Source organism: Strix aluco, chromosome 6 (assembly GCF_031877795.1).
Source record: "Strix aluco isolate bStrAlu1 chromosome 6, bStrAlu1.hap1, whole genome shotgun sequence".
Taxonomy (NCBI): Eukaryota; Metazoa; Chordata; class Aves; order Strigiformes; family Strigidae; genus Strix; species Strix aluco.
In genome coordinates, this window is record NC_133936.1 from 41,059,972 (window position 1) to 41,077,431 (window position 17,460).

Here is a 17,460-nt window from a genome sequence, read left to right on the forward strand (position 1 = left end):
GGCGATATTGTGCAGTTACTAGGGGGAGGCCAGAATGAGTATTTGGGATGGAGCTGCCCTTGGGCACGCAGCTTTTATAACAGTTCCTGCAGTAGCCTTGCCTCTTCTACCCTGCAGGGACAGCCTCCCTTCCTTCTCTAAGACCGTGGCCAGATCTTTGCTGTGCCACTAGCCGGGACCCGGCCTCTCGGCACCGGCGACCCGTCAGACGCCGTCTGTTTGTACCCACGTTGATAGCTGGCGATGGCAAAGCCTGTGTTCAGTTCAGTCCCCGGAGGAGATCCCCGGTGGAGCACGGCCGTCTGCAAGGACTCGAGCGGTCGCCTCAGTTCTCGTACACCGCGTCAGAAACGTGTGCTGGGAGAGCGGCGGGCCTTGCGCTCGGTGGAAGCTCGGCCCTGCTGGGGCTAATGTGGGAATCCCCCACCGCTGTAGTCCTACGTGAGTCCCTCTCTGACATGCTTGGGGTAATTCTGGCTGTGCTTTCCTCTAGGAGGACTTTCGGAATAAAGTTGAAGATTACATTAAGCGCTATGCGAGATGATGAAGGGAGATGGATGGCAGGACCATGGCTTCCGCACTAGAGTTGTCCTTAACTTCAACAACAACAAAACCAGCCCGGATTGTACTAGTCCTGTGTCCATGTTGTACTGAAGAAGAAAACTAACTTCATAACTTGTCCATGTTAAAAGGAGAGTTCAGCATAAATACAGCAAGAAATTGTGTATGTTGGTTGAAAAAGTTGTTTGCTTACTTTTAAAAATGTTTACTCTTCTGAACTGTACTGTATATCCTGTTGATGAGATATGCTTGAGAAGTTAAAAGAAATCACTATTGAAACTGTAATTACACTTTTTTTTAACTCTTGCTTAGTTTGGAGGGGGGAAGGAAAACAAAAAACCCAAACAGAAAAGGTGGCGTGTTTTTGGAACGCTTCAAGTTGGCAATAAAATGGTCTCCTGTGAACCAAATCACAATACTGTTGCCTTTGATGAGCAGAAACAATACAAGCTTTTTCCAAGAGTCATTCAGCTAAGGCTTGCCAGAATGCAAGTGCTAAATGAAATTCTACTTCTGGTATTGAAATTCTTGATGATATTTAATGTAAGTATGTTTCTGTCACACGACGTTTGGAATTTTTACATTGTTATTTTCAGCTCCTGTTTGGGCTACAGTATTTTGTTTCTATTCATTGTGTGAAGTAGTTAAAAGAAATACAGGCTAATCCGTAACTTAAGTAAATGTGTAGTATTAGTAAAACTATATATATATTATATATTTCTGTGAAAATTTAATGAAAGGGAGATTTTTTTTTTTTAAAGAAATCTGCCTTTGGCTTTCCAAGCTGGATGTGGTGAGGAAGCATCAGATGCCGTTTGATCTGATGAAAGTAAATGCAAGCACTGTTACCTGGAGAACACCTGATTGTGTAACTTCAGCACTGACAGGGAATGACTAATAACGCAGCTGAGAATAATAACGCACCGCACCCTCTTTTAAACACTCGTGCGCGCCTGGCTTTTTTGGTAATTCGAAAGGATATGATGCTGTAATTGCCTTTTCTGTAAGTAGCTTTATATCAAACACCCAGTTATCTGTAAGCAGAGATCCTTCAGAAGAGAGTAGCATGTACCTCAGGAATCACTTCAGAGTCAATGCCGTGAGACGCGTGTGCTGCCTGCCGTGTGCCAGAGCTCCCCGCTGCTCGCCCGCTGACCCGGGGCTGCCGAGCCGGGGCCTTGGCGTAGCCTTACAGACCGAAATGCATTTCACTTGTGGGATCACGCAGAGGAGGTGCCATGGAACTGATTCAAGCTTTTATAAATAGATGAATCATAGAAATAAATGTTCCTGTGGTTTCATACGGAGCAAGTGTATGTGTAACGCTTGGGCGTTGACTGTTGGTTTTTTATCCCCCTCCCCGATGATGCTTTAATCTTCCCGACTGTTCCTCTGCAGACACTGAAGGAAATCAGAATTGTCTCCATCATCAGCGTGGCAGAGCTGGGTTGCAGATTTTAAGCACGGTGCAGCCTCGCTAAGTTTTCCCTGTGCCTTTTCCCTTACAGCTTCACAGGCTCCTGTGGATGTTACTGGAGGTGTAGGAAAGGAGGGAACTGAAACATGGGGATTGGCATGCAGGAGGAGAGTCTGATCGTGAGCTTCATCTTCACTGGGTCTATTTAAAATGAAACACAGATCAGCATATTATTTTAAACCTGCAACCGCGGTGAGAGATCTTTGCTGCCAAAATACTAATGTCAGGAAAGGTAAGGACTAAAACACTCACAGAAACAGAAAGGTTGGAAAATACGTCCAGTTTTTGCTTACTGAATCAGAAAGATTCTCTTATTTTTGAGCTAAAAGTGCTGAACCATCTCTCTGTAACAAAGATGAGTGCTCCTTGCTGTACCGGCACCCTGGTACTGTCATCACCTTCAGCAAAAAGGGTAGAAGTCCCTGTTTTTTGGGCTGTCACCCATCCCTGGCTCCCCACGCTTGCCTGGAAGCCACCGCAGCTGCACCCAGAGCGGAGCCAATGCAGGGTGCTGCTACAGAGAGCCAGGAAAAGCGGTGTCGGGGCATACCCCAGCCTCTGTCAGCTCAGAGCTGTAGATGCAGTCATCCCCCTACAGTCCTGCTGCATAATCCCTTCACCGTGTTTTTGCCTTCACCTAGAGGAGACGAGCAGAATATTGAAGTTTGGATACTATTAAATACAGTACAAGGCCTGAGCATCTGTTTCTTCCCATCCAGAATACATGGGGGAAAAAGTGTTACACATCCTCATCCTCGAAGAGCCCATCAGCTCACAGTCCAGGAAAATAAACTGAATTATTTTTTCCTGAACATGAGGAGCTGGGTTTTTTTTATGTATTTATTTTTATATGTATTTTGGCATATAAATTTGTATAGATGTAACTAATCTATACTTCTTCCAGCCACCCTCGATTTCCACGTCTCACCGAAGCACTAAGCTGGGGTGCCACAGGGGGCACGGTTCACCGCACGTGGCCAAAATACTCCTACAGAAATCTGACGGGGAGCTCGTCTCCATCCTGCACCCCCACAAACCCCCTGCGACGGCAGAAGGCAAACTCCTATAGGTCCCTGAAGTGTCACCTTCCCTTGTGGCCCATCAGCGGACAGAGGCTTGTCAGCTTGTGCAGGAATTGGCTTTTGTAACTTCCATGCAGCTTTTGCAACAACCTGCTCCTTTTTTCCCTATTTCTTAAAAATTTATTTTTATTCTAGGCCAGTAACCATCTTCCAGAAAGCCTCTTCAGCTCTTCCTGGCTGCAGGCACCATGGTCTTGGAGCCCTGGGTGCTCCCTATCAAATAATACTGATTTTTTTTTTTCTTAATTGTTCAACCACGCCTGAAAAAAAGCCCCAAATATCAAATGGCAAAGAACAAAAATGCTGTGGTGTCCTGGAACAGGAGTCGGGACCAGGCAGCCCAGGATGGGCCCAGGGGATGGCTGGGTGTCCCACTGCCCAGCATGTGCAATTTTGGGGCTTTTTGGGAAACGTGAGGGCCAGGGGGAACGGTGTCTCCCCAGGGGACCCCTTCCTGAGCCAGCAAGGCACTGAAGGGGCTCTGGAGCGGTCCTGATGCTGCCCAGTCTGCCACCAAGGGTGCCAACCCCCCACCTGCCCACCCCTGGGACCCCTAGTGCCACCCTGGAGGGTGCCCATAGGATGGGGGTCAACACTACTGGGGGGTCTCCAGGATCAAAGAGGCTCCTTTGGGGCAGCGAGGGGGGCATCCGGGGCAGCCCCTCAATCCACTCGGACCGCAGCCTTCACGGAGGACTCACACCAGAGACAGGCACCTGGTTTATTTATGTATTTATTTATTTATTTAGGTAGGAAAAGCACCTTATTCCCATTCCTTGTTAGCCCCGGGGCACCGCCAAGGCCACCAGCCCCCGCTGCTGACGTTCACCCATTGCTCCCCATCTCCTTGGCAAAACCCACTCTTGGCCTCGGGCCGGGGGCCAGGGGAGAAGATGCTTTTCCTGGTGTGGAAAAAAAAAAAAAAAAAGGGACAAAAAGAGGAAGCTGTGGTGGTTTCGTTGCCCAGGGTTGCACTCAGACCTGCCGGCACTTCCCGATGCTGCGCTGACACTGTGGGGCCGGCAGGATTTCAACCCTCCCACCCCCTTTTTTGTTTGGTTTTTTTTTTGGGGGGGGTGGGGTGTGTTTGTTTTTTCTTTAAAAATTGTCTTCTTTTGGCACATGATGCTGGGGGGTGCTGGGAGGGAAGCAGCTGGGAAAGGCTGAGCGGAGCTGTGGCGGTGCTGATGCCCAGGGTGAGCCGTGCTCCCCAGTACCCCGAGGGGGCTCCCCGCCGCCAGGGCAGCCCGTGACAGGCCACTGGCATCCCATCTCGCCAAACAACTGTGTCTTAAATCATGTATTTATCTGGAAACCAACGGGCGAGTGGCACAGGTGTGCTGCGGAGGGTACCAGTGAGGGAAGAGCGGTGGCGTTACTGTCTTTGCCTCTGGGGCTTGGTACCCTTCATGATGCTCCTCTGCCAGGGTCTTCGCAAAAAAAACCAGGCATGTCCCGGGGTGGGGTCCCCCAGTCCCTCCCCTGTGCTGGTGGCAGGGCGTCCCTACACGATGCCCTCGCTGCGTTTGCTCCTCCACACCACCAGCGCGGTCATCAGCAGGGTGACGAGGACTGGCAGCAGGATGAAGGGGCAGAGGACGCCGTTGGGGGGGTCGTGCAGCGCCCGGCCGGAGGGAGAGCAGTTCCTGAAGTACTGCTTGTGCACGGCCACGAAGAACTCGTCCACCAGTCGGTTGGGCCAGTAGCAGTCGAGCCTCTCGGCGATCAGCGCCGTGCAGTTCGTCAGCTCCCCGTAGGTGCTGCAACACAGACACGGGCACTGCGGTGGCACCGGGGGGACACCGGGGACCAGCACCCGGACACGGGCACGCCACCTCCCCCCGCCCCGAATAATATAAAATATTATGTACTTTCTATTAGAGATGTGGGTATTTGAGATTGTATTTGAGATTGTTATTTGAATTTTTCAAGTATTTTTGGAGTCCGTAGGTAGATAGGTATAGCAATATATGGGTGGGTTTTTTTAATCCGCATCAGGTTTTGCCACTTTGATCACACTTCTAAGTGCTCACCCACAGCCAAAAGCACAAGGAGTTTTCATTTACAGAAGCGAAAACAGAAATAGTATTTACAGAAATAACTAGAAGCAAGGGTTTTTTGCTTTGGTTTCTGTTAATTTTTGCAGGATTTCACAGCCAGACTGGTGCTATTAGAAAACACTGCTCAGACCCACATGTCCCTCTGGCACCTTTAGGCAAAGATCTTCAGGAAACCCATCCTGAGCCACAGAGCAGCTCACCCGGCTGCCAGCCTTCTGGGCACCCTCCTTTAGCTTGCACAGGTTCAGCCAAAAGGAGACAGAAATAAGTACATCGAATCTACATAAAATTCTCCTTTTAATTGCCTAAAAATGGGGGGGTGTTGCATATGAACCAACAACATACTTTTGAAGTTCAGCTCTCTGCAGTACCCTGCTTTGCAGGTCTGCAGGACCACAACCCAGCCCAGCTCTCAATGGCCAGCAAATCCATTTTTGAGCTGTTTTTTAATTTTTTCAAATATTTCTAAAAGAAGGAGCAGCCCTGAGCAAGAGGCACTGCAGGAAGAGGACAGCCCCTGTGCTGCCCCAACCAGCCATCCTCCGGAAGGACAGGTATTACTACGGGTTTTGAATCCTACCTGCTTTAAAATTGGCTATGCATACAAAAATACGTATATAGAAATTTTTTTTTTCCCATCCTAATTACATCTAATCCTAGAGAAGCAAAGCTAACCAAAACCCCAGCTATTCAATTAAAAACCCTCCTGCGGGAAGAAATCTTTTCTAAGCAGCTTCGCAGCTACTCGCCGCAGCGCCTCTGCATCTCATCATCTGGGCTTTGGGGCAGGTGGCGGTTGCCTTGCTGTGCCCATTGGCACACGGCAGCGCCGGAGGGAGCCCCTGCCGAGTCCGGTGATTTAATTAACGGAGCGCCTGGAGCTACTACAAGCAGCTTCTGCTCAGCATCCCAATGTGCAAAATTACCATTTCCCGTTCATCAGCATCCTAAGGAGATCTCGGGAGCTGAAGCAGCTTTAGGAACCAGAGGGAAAGAGTTAACAGCAGTGAATAAAAGCTATTTTTAAAACTGAAGGGCTGTACAGCAGCTGGCTTAGCCCTTCCCCGGCTCACACCGCACTTTTATGCTGATAAATAGCTGCTCCCATCATTATACGTGAAGATGTGCAAGTAACCAAAGCAAAATGGTGTCAGCAAATGGAAGGATAAATTGTAATTACACTTTGCACTTCGGCAGCGTCCGTATTCCAGAGCTCAGACGGCTCCGTGCGCACCGGCTGGGCAGAGGATGGACCCCAGGAGAGCTACAGCCCCGTGAGCAGCGTGGCGGGGGCAAGGAGGTGGCTGTAGGGCTACGGCCGTCTGGCCAGGTGTGGAAGGAACTCCTTCCATCTTGAGGGAGGTCTGCAGCTGTGGCTTCAGAGTCCCTAAGTCTCTGTCCCTTTTATTTTCATGTCCCCTGTCTTCGTTAAAGCCACCCTGCTCTGGGTGGGATCGTGTCCTTGGCAGGACCAGGGTGGGCACAGCTGCCCGTTGAGCCTATGCACCCCCCCAAAGCCCAGTGGGAAGCGAGCAGGAGGGGCCTGGAAGGAAAAGAAAACATCATCAGCGACAGCTAGAAGTGTAGAGGTGGCAACGAGGGCTGCTGAGCTCTTGGCCAAGGGAAAGCAAGTCTGGATTGCTCTTTGAGAGATCATTTTCTTTGCTTACACAAAGCACTACCTGACCATGGTAGTTTTATGACCAGCCAACTAGAAGCAAAGTCAAACTCTAAACTGTAGCCAAGTGCTTTCATTTCTTCGACTTTGTCTCATAAATATCCTTGGCCATCCATAGACATGAGCTGCCAGCCACCGGCTGGGTCCATCCCCACCAGCCACGCGGGTCCTGAGCTGCTGTATCTCACGGTGTTGGGAGAGCAGCTCCTGCAAGACTCTGTCCCTCTGTCCTCACACGCAGATCACCAAGACACATGGCACCGAGGACCTTTTCATTGCCTGTGCACACCAGCTACTGTAGAGGGATACCGAAGGGATGGGTACGGATAAACCAGACCGGTCAGACCCAGGCTGCTGCTCACGACGCCTTGTCAGAAGGGATCGAGCTCCCACTGGAGAGCAGCAGTGTTGACGCCCGGGGCTGAGCACGCGCTTCCCTGTCACAGACGCAGTTAATGTTCATCCCATTGCATCTCCAAAGCAGCATCTGGTTCTCTCTTTCCCGCAAGCAGAGCCACATTATTACATCGGCACCACACCAGCATGGTCCCAGCAGGGAATTCAGCCCATGCTGCTGGTGCAACATCTCAGGGGGGTGGTTATTTTCCTGCCCAGCATGGCTGCTCTGCCCTCCCCTTGCCACCCGCCTCCAACCCCGCAGCCCAGCCCTAGAGACCAAGGTCTTCCTGCCACACTCAGCCTGGCAAAGCCAGCTCGAGCTCCCAGAGCTGCAGGAATGATCATGCTATTTCTGGTGTCCAGACAGAGGTGTAATCCTCAGTTGCAGAGTTAAAAAGCTCTTTGGAGAGAAGGTAGAGTCAAACTTTTGGCTTTCAGGAAGCCCTTCTGGGAAAACCTAAGAGACCTGAATGCTACCAGCTCTGAATCAGACCTGAGGTGGGGGTGTGCAGAGAAATACCCATGCCCTGTGTCCTCTCCTCCCTCGCCCCACAGACCAGGGGCTGTCTGCCCTCTAAAAACTGCTGAGCGGGGCCTTACAGCCATTACTAAAAGTGGGGGGCACGGTGCAGGTAACCCCCGGGCAGATCCCCGGCCAGGCTTCCAACAAGCTCCATGATGGCTCTTTGGTTCAGGTAAATAAGGAGGTAAACAAGCCACTGGGCCACAGACCTACACTGTGGCACGTCCCCACGGCTTTGCAGAGCAGCCAGGGGATCTAAGGATGGTTGTTCCCAGCTTCCCAACCTGCCTGGGAGCAAGAGGTGCCCGAAGGAGCAGATGGCTTTAACGCTGTTTGCCAGGGGCTATTCGTAAGCCAGTGCAGCCCAAAGCGAGGGCCATGTGCCACTGGTAACAGCCGAAGGCAGGCTGCAAAACCTGACTGGCAATGGAGGAGTCAGTTAAGATGATATCTGGAATTAGAGGACGTGACAAAAGCCTTTCCATCGGGCGCCTCTGCCCCATGGGAAGGTATTTGAAATCTCTCCTTGCTTCTGGCAAGGACTGTCCAGTTGTATGTGCAGAAAAAATCCTGGTCAGAGCACTTGGGCTAGTCCTGCTTTCCATAACCCCGAGGAGAGCTTGGTGACTTCCAGAAGTGTTCCCAAGTCATGCTCCCTTTTCCCAGCTGGGCTTAGGCTTCTCTGGGATCTTTCCTGGCGAGGGCTCCCTGGGAATGGCAGCTCTCAGGGGCTCGCCTGTGCTTTGAGATGGAGGGAAGGAGAGATGCCCACGGCTGGAGCATGTCCTTAGCTCGCCAGGATGGTCAGCGTGTCCCCAAACACCGCCAGATATGGGGGGACAGGGGAAGAAGAAACAGCCTGCACCCACTGCACCTCTCTCTTCTTCCGTCCCTCCTCTCCCTTGGTTTTGCCTTACATATCAGCATTTTAATTTGAAATCCTTAAAAATGTCTTAAAAGACTAGCTTTAATTACTGAAAAAAAATATTTTAAATGGTGATTATTGCGCTGATAGAGGACAGCACCCAAAAAGCAGGGCAGATTTTTGCAAGCCATCCCATCACCACAGGCGGCAGGAGACAGGCAGCCTGCCCTGAAAAGTACAGCTTTGCTTAGTTCTAAATATTTATTACCCTACCTGATGTGAACTACAACAAAAACTGTTTTCTCGTCGCCATGGAAACAGTTTGGCTTTACAGGATGCTGCAGCGGGAGGAGGCCGAGCAGCGTGGGGACCATGTGGGGATGAACACCCGCGGGCAGGACGGGGATGGGGCTGGGCCGCTGGTGGGAAGCAATTGAGGGTTGATTTATGGTTTGACGGGATCCGAATGCTTACACCCCTGTAAATCCTAAGCAATGCCTCTGGTTTTTTTACCCCTGCAACTGAGACTGGAATTTGATCTGCCATTTATTCCTCGCCAGCGCCTGGGTGCGGATGGTGTTACACCACAGACACCGGTTGGGGTTCACAGGATCGCCAGCTCTCCCTTTTGCTGCAAGTATCGTGATTTTTCCTGTCATCTACCCCAAATCCCTTGCTTTCAGAAGGAATAAAAAAATACCACCAGGCTTTCCTTTTGCTTTGTAAATTAAAAGAAAAATTTGATTTCTTCGTCTACAAGGTTGCAGGGCAAGCTTGGAGACATGCTAAAGGGGTATCCAGAAGGGACCTGGCAACCTGAAGGTAAGTAAGTAGATAATGAGTTAGTAAGATAATGGATCAAGCTGTTTTCTGTAAGATAATGGATAAATAACCTGAAGACCCACTGTGAGTGTATTCACAGCTGTGAGAGCAGCTCCGCAGCGGGGGCAGGAGCAGGGCAGGGCACCAGGCGTGCTGGGAACTGGCAGCATCATCCCTCATTTCTGGACCTGGCTGCAGCTGTCGGACCTGCACACTCCCACTAGGGAGCTCCTTCCCCGCAGGATGTCCGCAGCGAGGGGAAAGCATTCCCCGGACATTTTCAGGCGTGCCACGGGGCGGATATATTTGGGATGAAGACGCTTGGCTCCACTGGAGTGACACCCGCAGCTGCGGCACCGCTCAGCACCAGGGAGCATCCCCGCCCCGTCCTGCTCGCTGCTGCCCGGTGCACCAACGCCACGCAAAAAACATGGTGCAAAGCTGTCCCCTGGCCACAGCCCGCTGGCGAGCCAAAACCGTGCAGGAAAAATATCTACAAGTCATCAGCTCCTGCTGCTGCATTCGTGGGTGAGCAGCTGGCAGCCTGACTCCTCAGCAGCCCCAGCTCTGCCCAGCAGTGCTCCATGTCCCCAAAATAGCTGCCCCAAGGGAGACCACAGCTAATCCCCTGGCTCCATCGCCATGCTGATGAATCTGGACCTGGAATCAAAATAGCCAAGTTGATCTTCGGGATAATTAGTCATGCACAGCTGAGCTCCTGGTCAAAGCAGCTCGGCCACCACCACGAAGCAGAGGAGCCCATGACGCAGCTCCAGCTAAATAATCGTCTGGCTTTTAAATAACAGGGCAGCCGCAAGCCCTGGAAAACAAAACACCAGGGCGCTCAGTCTAAATTGCTCTCAGGCCAGGGATCTACAGGACAACACCATGGAGGGGCTGGAGAAACCAGCTCCACCGGGTAGGTGAGCAGCCCCGGGCAGCTGACCCGACAGGCACCGGCACACGCTGCCCAGGAGCATCCAAGGCTGTGCCAAATCACTTGTCCTTTGGGGAAGAAGAGAGGGAAAGAAACCAGATGACCCAAGGGAAAACACCTCTCAGAGCAGTCCTTCTCCCTTCCCAGGGGACAGCGTTCATGGCCAACCTCTGGAACTAATTATTTTATTAAAAACCACCTGTCATCCCATTCCTGAATTCCCATTCCTGAAGTGTGTAACAGCTCACCCAAGCTCCCCTGGTACATCATTTTGCGTATCAAAAAACATCAACTCTGCCTGAATAAGCACAGCTGAGAAAGCCAGCAGAGGTCAACAGTGTTGGACAAACCTTCTCAGAGAGTTGGTGCTTGTTCACATGGTCCAAGCCCAACCTCAGCCAACACTCCTGGTCCAGAGAGCCCCTCCATTACATCGGAACGCAGCAGTACCAGCAATGCAATAGCTCCGTTAAAACCTCTGAGGGTAAGGTGGGAGGATAATCTGCAGCCTACAAATAGGACCAATAAACCACAGTTACAAACTCTGCTGAGACAATTAATTTATCCAGATGTTCCCGTCGTGCCATTCTCCGTTGAGCAGTAAATGATGGGCCTAACGGGCATCTCCCTGCTAAATGCCGCATACGAGAAATCACAGCTCCAAACGTGATGCTGCTGATGGTACAGGTCCTGTCAGAAGCAAAACCTTCAAACATTTCTCCTTCTCGTTTCAGACAGGTTTCAAGCATCAAAATTCCTTGGTTTGGAGGAAGTTATGGAGAGGAAACAGGCTCTAGGCAGGTGTTTTTATTTCCACTTCCTCGTCTCACGCCTGGTGGAAGTCAGGTCCTTCCCCCTAAAGATGGAGGGGCGACCAGCCAGCCTGTGCCACCTCCTGCCCACTCCTGCTGGGACACCTCCTAACAGTACTTCTTCTCCTAAAAGGGGATGGTGAGTTCCATGCACACCCAGGGAGCAGGGGTGTCAAGCAAGGTGGCCACCCAAAACCCACATCCTTGCAGAGCAGCTTATTTACAGCAGTAGCTGAACTATTTCTACCTGATTTTTCCCAGTGTCCTGAGAGCCCAGCAGGTCCACAGGAATGTCACCTCTTAAATAACCCCAAGCCTTGTGTTCACACGCAGCAAATGGACTCATGCAATCAAATTAAACGCTGCAAGTTTATCAACGTTTCCTCCAAGTGCCTCAAGGATAACAAGTTTAGTAGAAGCTATTTAGAAGAAAAACAGGACATCGGAGATAAACAACACGCTCTTTTAGTACACCTCTGCTTCCTGTGCTATGGCTTCACTGAAGGTCTGGAGGAGGAGATGGATTGCATCTCATCAAGCTTGCAGATAGCACTGAACCAGGCCCAAAAGCAAAGCCCTGCCCCTGGGACACACAGCCCCTGCATGGGGACAGCCCGGGTTGGGGACAGCTCTGCTGGGATGGCCCCAGGGGTGGGAGCTCACCCCCAGCACAGACAGAAGACACCAGGGAGGTGGTTATCCCCTCCTCCTGCCAATCCCCACAGCTGGACCACATCTGGATGCTGCCTCCAAAGGTGTTGACAGAGAGGGACAGGTCCCGTGGAGACCGCTAAGGTGGCCAGGGGCTGGAGCAACGGCAGCAGCAGCCCTGAACATTTTTGAGGACCAGATGAGGTTTCTCAGAACCAGAAAACCTCCCACAGTCTTTCCACTCTCTTTTCTTCCCGTCCATTTTGCCACCAATAGAGAGGAAGGAAAACCCAAGCTGTCTTTTCCAAAAGCTAGGGGTATATATATGTCTGTTTACATATACACAGACATAGAGATCTTAATCTGGCACAGAGGAAAGGGGCATGAACAAAATTTTACAAAAACTCTAATTTTTGTGCAAAACACTCATACAGCAACATCTGCTCGCCATTTCCAGCTGACCTCAATACCCCCTCGTGTTACAAGAGCTCATTTTTGTCCGTCTCTCCATTCTTCCCGGAGAAAGGCCACGGCACAACAACACTGTATGATGCAGAAAGCCAGCTCAGAGTGGACAGTGGGTTTTTATCTTCTCTTTTCAGGCCCTCACGCCAACACATGACATCCCTGACTGGTCTTTGTGACTTCAATCACAACGATCTCACCAGGAGAATGATTTACACCATGGCGGTACTGAAAAATTCAGCTCTGCTGACTATAAATAGGAGAGAGCTTAATCTAAAGAAAGCGCCGTTCAGGTGGTTTGCAATAAAAAAAAAAAAAAGAAATGCCAGGAAAAAAGCCACATAGCGGCATGTTCCCCACATGCAACATCCTTGCTCTCCTTGATGTTGATGCATTAAGTAGGGTCCCTTATCACTCTCATTATCCCCCCCAAGGATGCTGCCGAGCGCTCCACCAGGAAAGCAGACTGCATCTCCGCTTTTCCGAAGTCATCAATCAGCGCTAATTACCTGACACTGATTACAAACAGGAGGCTTAGCAGAAGACTGCCATGCCGTACCATGCCAGCCACTCCCTCTAGTTGCTAAGGAAAACCAATATGCAACTTTTGGAAGCAGCGAGCGAGCCAGCAGGTCTGGTGGGATAGCCTGGGATTTTCTCCGGGAGGGTCTGAGGGCATCTCAGTGGGTTATGGGGTTTTCAAGCTGAGTTAGGGCATTTTGGACGAGTCTGGAGAATATGAGTGCTGAGAAAAAAGAAAAATCTTGTGGAAAATATGTCCATCAAGTAGTGAGTCACCAGAAGAGGTAATGGAGCTGTGACAGGGATCCCAATCTTATTGCCTTATTAACACATTGATACCCAGCATGTAGCAGACAGCCATGATCTTCTCCTGTTGAATGTCCACCACTGGGGTGTGTGGTTTCTTCACAGGTACATAACTGAGCAAAAACACCATCCTGATTTCCAAACACTGCTTAGGTTGGGCTCCTTGAAAGCCCATTTACTCACAGAATGGCTGAGGTTGGAGAGGACCTCTGGAGGTCCACCTCATCTTGTCCAAACGCCCCTGCTCAAGCAGGGCCACCTAGAGCTGGTTGCTCATGACCACGTCCAGATGGTTTTTGAATATCTCCAAGGATGGAGACTCCAAAACCTCTCTGGGCAACCTGTGTCAGTGCTTGGTCACCCTCATAGTGAAAAAGTGTTTCCTGTTGTTCAGAGGGTCCCGCCTGTGCTTCAGTTTGTGACCATCGCCTCTGGTCCTGTCAGTGGGAGAAAAGCCTGGCTCCATCTTCTTTGCACCCTCCCTGCAGGTATTTCAATACTTTATCCCTCTGAGCCTTCTCCAGGCTGAACAGCACCAGCCCTCTCAGCCTTTCTTCACAGCAGACATGCTCCAGTCCCTTCCTCAGCCTCATGGTCCTTCACTGGACTCTCTCCAGTAGGCCCACGTCTCTCTTGCACTGGGGAGCCCAGAACTGGACCCAGCACTCCAGGGGTGGCCTCACCAGTGCTGAGTAGAGGGGAAAGATCATTTCCCCCAGCCTGCTGGAAACACTCTTCCTAATAAGCCAGAAACATGCCATTGTGGGGCTGCACGTTCAACTTGGTGTCCAACAGGACACTCAGGGCCTTTTCTGCCGAGCTGCTTTCCAGCTGGAAGGCCCCCAGCATGTCCTGGTGCCTGGGGTTGTTCCTCCCCAGGTGCAGGACTTTGCACATCCCCTTACTGACCTTCCTAAGGTTCCCACTGGCCCATTTCTCCAGCTTGTTGAGATCCCTCTGGACAGCAGCACGACCCTCTGGTGCGTCACCCACTCCTCCCATTTGTGGTGTCACCTGTGAACTTGCTGAGGGTACATTCTGCACCATCACCCAGCACATTAATGAAGAGGCTAAGCAGGACCGGACCCAGCATTGACCCCTGGGGTACACCACTAGTTGCTGGCCTCCTGTCACAAACTGTTCATAAACAAGAAACTGTTCGTAAAGAGCATGTCTCAAACAACTCGAGTGGGATGTCCTGTGGGGGTGAAGTGGAGTGAGCTCTGCAGAGGTGGGGCTGTTTCTTTCACCCTCCCTCCTGTTGCCCAGAGACAGAACTTGCCTCACTGCGCAGGTACAAGCCAGGGAAAATGAGAACCTTCTGGAACAACCTACTGCACATGCATAAGAAAGACTATATAAAGACAATACCCCACGTGTGTCTTTGTCAACCCACCACCTACAGACCAAGCTGGCTACTCTGCAACAACGTGGGATCCAAGGGATGTGATTTCCCCTTTTCCTATCCCCTCCTCCTCTTTCTCTTTCCTCTCTCGTGTATATATATATATATATATTCATGTGTATAAGTTTTGTAGGAGTTGAATTGTGATCGGCTGATCATTGACGAGTTATTAGGAAAGCAGTCTCATCACCAAAGTGCCTTTATTCGTTCCCTGGATGGTTTTCAGTTGATTGTTGCCAAATTGTCTCCATTCACTCACTAAAGTGGTCCGTTAATAAAGTCACCAGCACAATAGTTCCTCTGAGTCATTGTGGTGACTCGGCCCGCCCTGCGGCTCTGCCGAGCAGAGACCACCGGCACGCAGGTTCTTGGGGAATTCAAAAGATTCACCCACCTCGTAACCCACCACGTGGAATGAGACACCTCCAGCTAGTCTTTGTGCAATGATCACACCCTCTGGGCCCAGCCGTTCAGCCACTTTTCAACCCACCTCGCTCTCTGCTCATCCAGCCCACACTTCATCAGCTTGTCTGTGAGGATCTTATGGGAGATGGTGTCAAAAGCCTCCCTGAAGTCCAGGTAGACAACGTCCACTGCTCTCCCCTCCAAGCCCACCTCGTGGCCCCTCCACAAGTGACCAGGATGGGGAAGCCCCTTTAGCTGGACCCAGCAGGGACACAGCCAGGGCAGCATCAGCAGCAAAGCAGAGTGAAATGGCACGTTTGTTTCCCCCTCCATGAAATAAAACCCACCGCTGAACTCCTTACACCCCGAAATCAAAGACGGGTGCAGGCGGTCCCAGGACACCAGCAAGGAAAGGGTGAGCAGAGGGACCTCACTTACCCCACGGTCTCCTCCCAGTCACACCAGAGCCGCTGCCCGATGCCCTCCATGCTGAGCTGGAACTGCTTCAGGCAGTAGTGCCGGATCATCCAGCCGTAGTCCGCCTCCTGGCATGCCGTCGCCGCGATGAAGTGATGGGCTGGAAGACAGGCCAGCAGGGTTAGGCTCTGCCGTGGTGGCTCATGACCCAGTGACAGCCCCTTGCCCCACCATGCTGTCCCCCCCACAGCTTTTCACGCAGAGGACATCTGCCAAAGCAAAGCTGGAGATCAAAGCAACCAGCTGGAGATCCAAGCAACCCCACTCCCAAACACCTTCTTCAAAACCTCTTTCTCAAGGTTTTATTTCCCTCTTCACATCCCTCTGACCCTGCAGCATCTTCCTCCGTTACCCTCCCAAGTGCCTGATGCTAGATAAATCAATTATTCAAAATATGCCAGGTAAGTCATAAATAAGTAAGGACCCAGATTTATTCTCTGCCGATCACTTGACACATGCCTCTGGACTTTAAATTCCCAGTTTTTTGGTTTACAAAAAGAGTAAGGGTGTGGGGGAAGCTGGGAAATAACCCCATGGCTCCCAGCCAGATCCCGGCTGCTGCCAAGCGAAGGACCCTTTAAAAATTATCTGCACGGAGCCACACTTGGAAACAACTATCCATCCCCGATGGAGCACAGGGACGAGCGCAGTGAAATTCATCCCTGGCTGTACAGCGCTGATTTAATTCACCTCTAGGCACGTGTCCCTGCTACACGGTGCCTTCTGCTTTGGGACCAGAGAAGGAAGAGATGCCGCTTACTGCCCCACAACTTTGTGCACAATTAGTGCAATGCTGCTAGCAAGTGGAAAGGAAGAAGAACAGTAATGCTACAAAGGAAAGAGGGAACACACTCGAAGAAAAAAACCCTTCCGAGGAATCATATACTGAGCCTGGCTATAAATAATATCTTGCCCTTGGTCCCAAAGTGCCAGCTAATGCCTTTGCAGCTCCTGGAGTACATTGCAGGCAGGCATCACATACCAGCTCTATTTTTTGCTACGCGTGAATAACTCCGTGCAAAAGAGTGGGGCTTTATTTTTATTTCTAGCTTGTTTTAAAACAGAATTTAGCTACTTATTTAGCGGTCTGCATGTGAAAGCCATAGAACATCACCAGCAGCTCCCGCCCAGGGAATGCCCTCCTTGAGCGGTCCCTCGGCAGCCCCCAATCCTCAGAGCCCTTAGGTACCAGTATCCCATGGCAACACGTGGGAACTGAGGACCCACTGGGCTCCCGGACCCTTGGGCGAGGTTTCTGGATGGCTGCGGGGCTCCCTTGCTGCCTCCCACCACAGCATCCGCTTCGGTACAGTTTGAGATAAGACAACATGAGTTATCAAGCCAAGGGAAGGGAGCTAAGGAGTGTTAAACCCTCACCATTGCAATAATAAAAACGAGTTTATAATCTAAAGCTCTCTCCAACTGATACCAGCCAGGGTCGCACCCTACAGCACCTGCGCAACATGACCGCAGCCAGAGATGAGCCCTGCTCTGAAATGGGAAGGTTTGGGATGCTGAAGCAAAGCACCGAGTGAGGAGGAGGAGGAGGAGGAAGAGGAGGAGGCAAAGGCGGAGGAGAATGAAGGAAGGTGCAGTAATTTTACGTGACAGCTGGACTGCAAATCTCAGTTCAGGCAGGCTCAAAGGTGACTGATGGCTGGGAGGGTTTTCTCCCCTTTCCACCCCTTCAAATCTGAATGAATCAGGTGAAGCACTGACATGACTGAGCAAGCACCAGTATCCAAGGGAGGTTCAGGTGCCACCCCAAGGGCTCACCCCCAGCCAAACCGTGCACCGGACCGCAAAGGACAAGAACTCTGCAAACATTACACCCATCACGCGGCCAGACAAACAGCTTGCAGAGAAAATGCCATCGGCGAACGCGTCGAGCACGGAACAGGAAAGAGCTGCCTAAGGGGAGAAAGGAGAGCAGGGGAGGTGAACAGATTAAAAAGCAGCCTGACAAGCCGCTGAGGGAACTGAGGAGCAAAGGAGGAAACAGAGCCAGGCAGA

At 51.1% G+C, this 17,460-nt stretch overlaps 2 protein-coding genes across 6 annotated transcripts in view; one reads left to right on the top strand and one right to left on the bottom strand.

Moving 5' to 3' along the window:
• The window catches only part of UBE2F (ubiquitin conjugating enzyme E2 F (putative)), an 88,245-nt gene extending 85,465 nt beyond the window's left edge, over window positions 1-2,780 (top strand). For 3 of the 4 annotated variants that reach the window (XR_012623871.1, XM_074829765.1, XM_074829768.1), the window contains one exon: window positions 494-1,862. Coding sequence is in view for 3 of the 4 variants with exons in the window: in XM_074829765.1 (XP_074685866.1) it covers window positions 494-544 (51 nt within the window). In the remaining variant the exon portion in view is untranslated. Of the gene's footprint in view, window positions 1-493; window positions 1,863-2,069 lie in introns of those variants that run through there. The other variant, XM_074829766.1, reaches the window with a different exon arrangement.
• A 1,055-nt stretch (window positions 2,781-3,835) lies between these two features.
• The window catches only part of RAMP1 (receptor activity modifying protein 1), a 31,073-nt gene continuing 17,448 nt past the window's right edge, over window positions 3,836-17,460 (bottom strand). For both annotated transcript variants that reach the window (XM_074829772.1, XM_074829771.1), the window contains exons 2-3: window positions 15,409-15,547; window positions 3,836-4,880 (exon numbers count right to left, since the gene is read on the bottom strand). In XM_074829772.1, coding sequence (XP_074685873.1) covers window positions 4,625-4,880; window positions 15,409-15,547 — 395 coding nt within the window. In that variant the 3' untranslated portion in view covers window positions 3,836-4,624. The remainder of the gene's footprint in view (window positions 4,881-15,408; window positions 15,548-17,460) is intronic.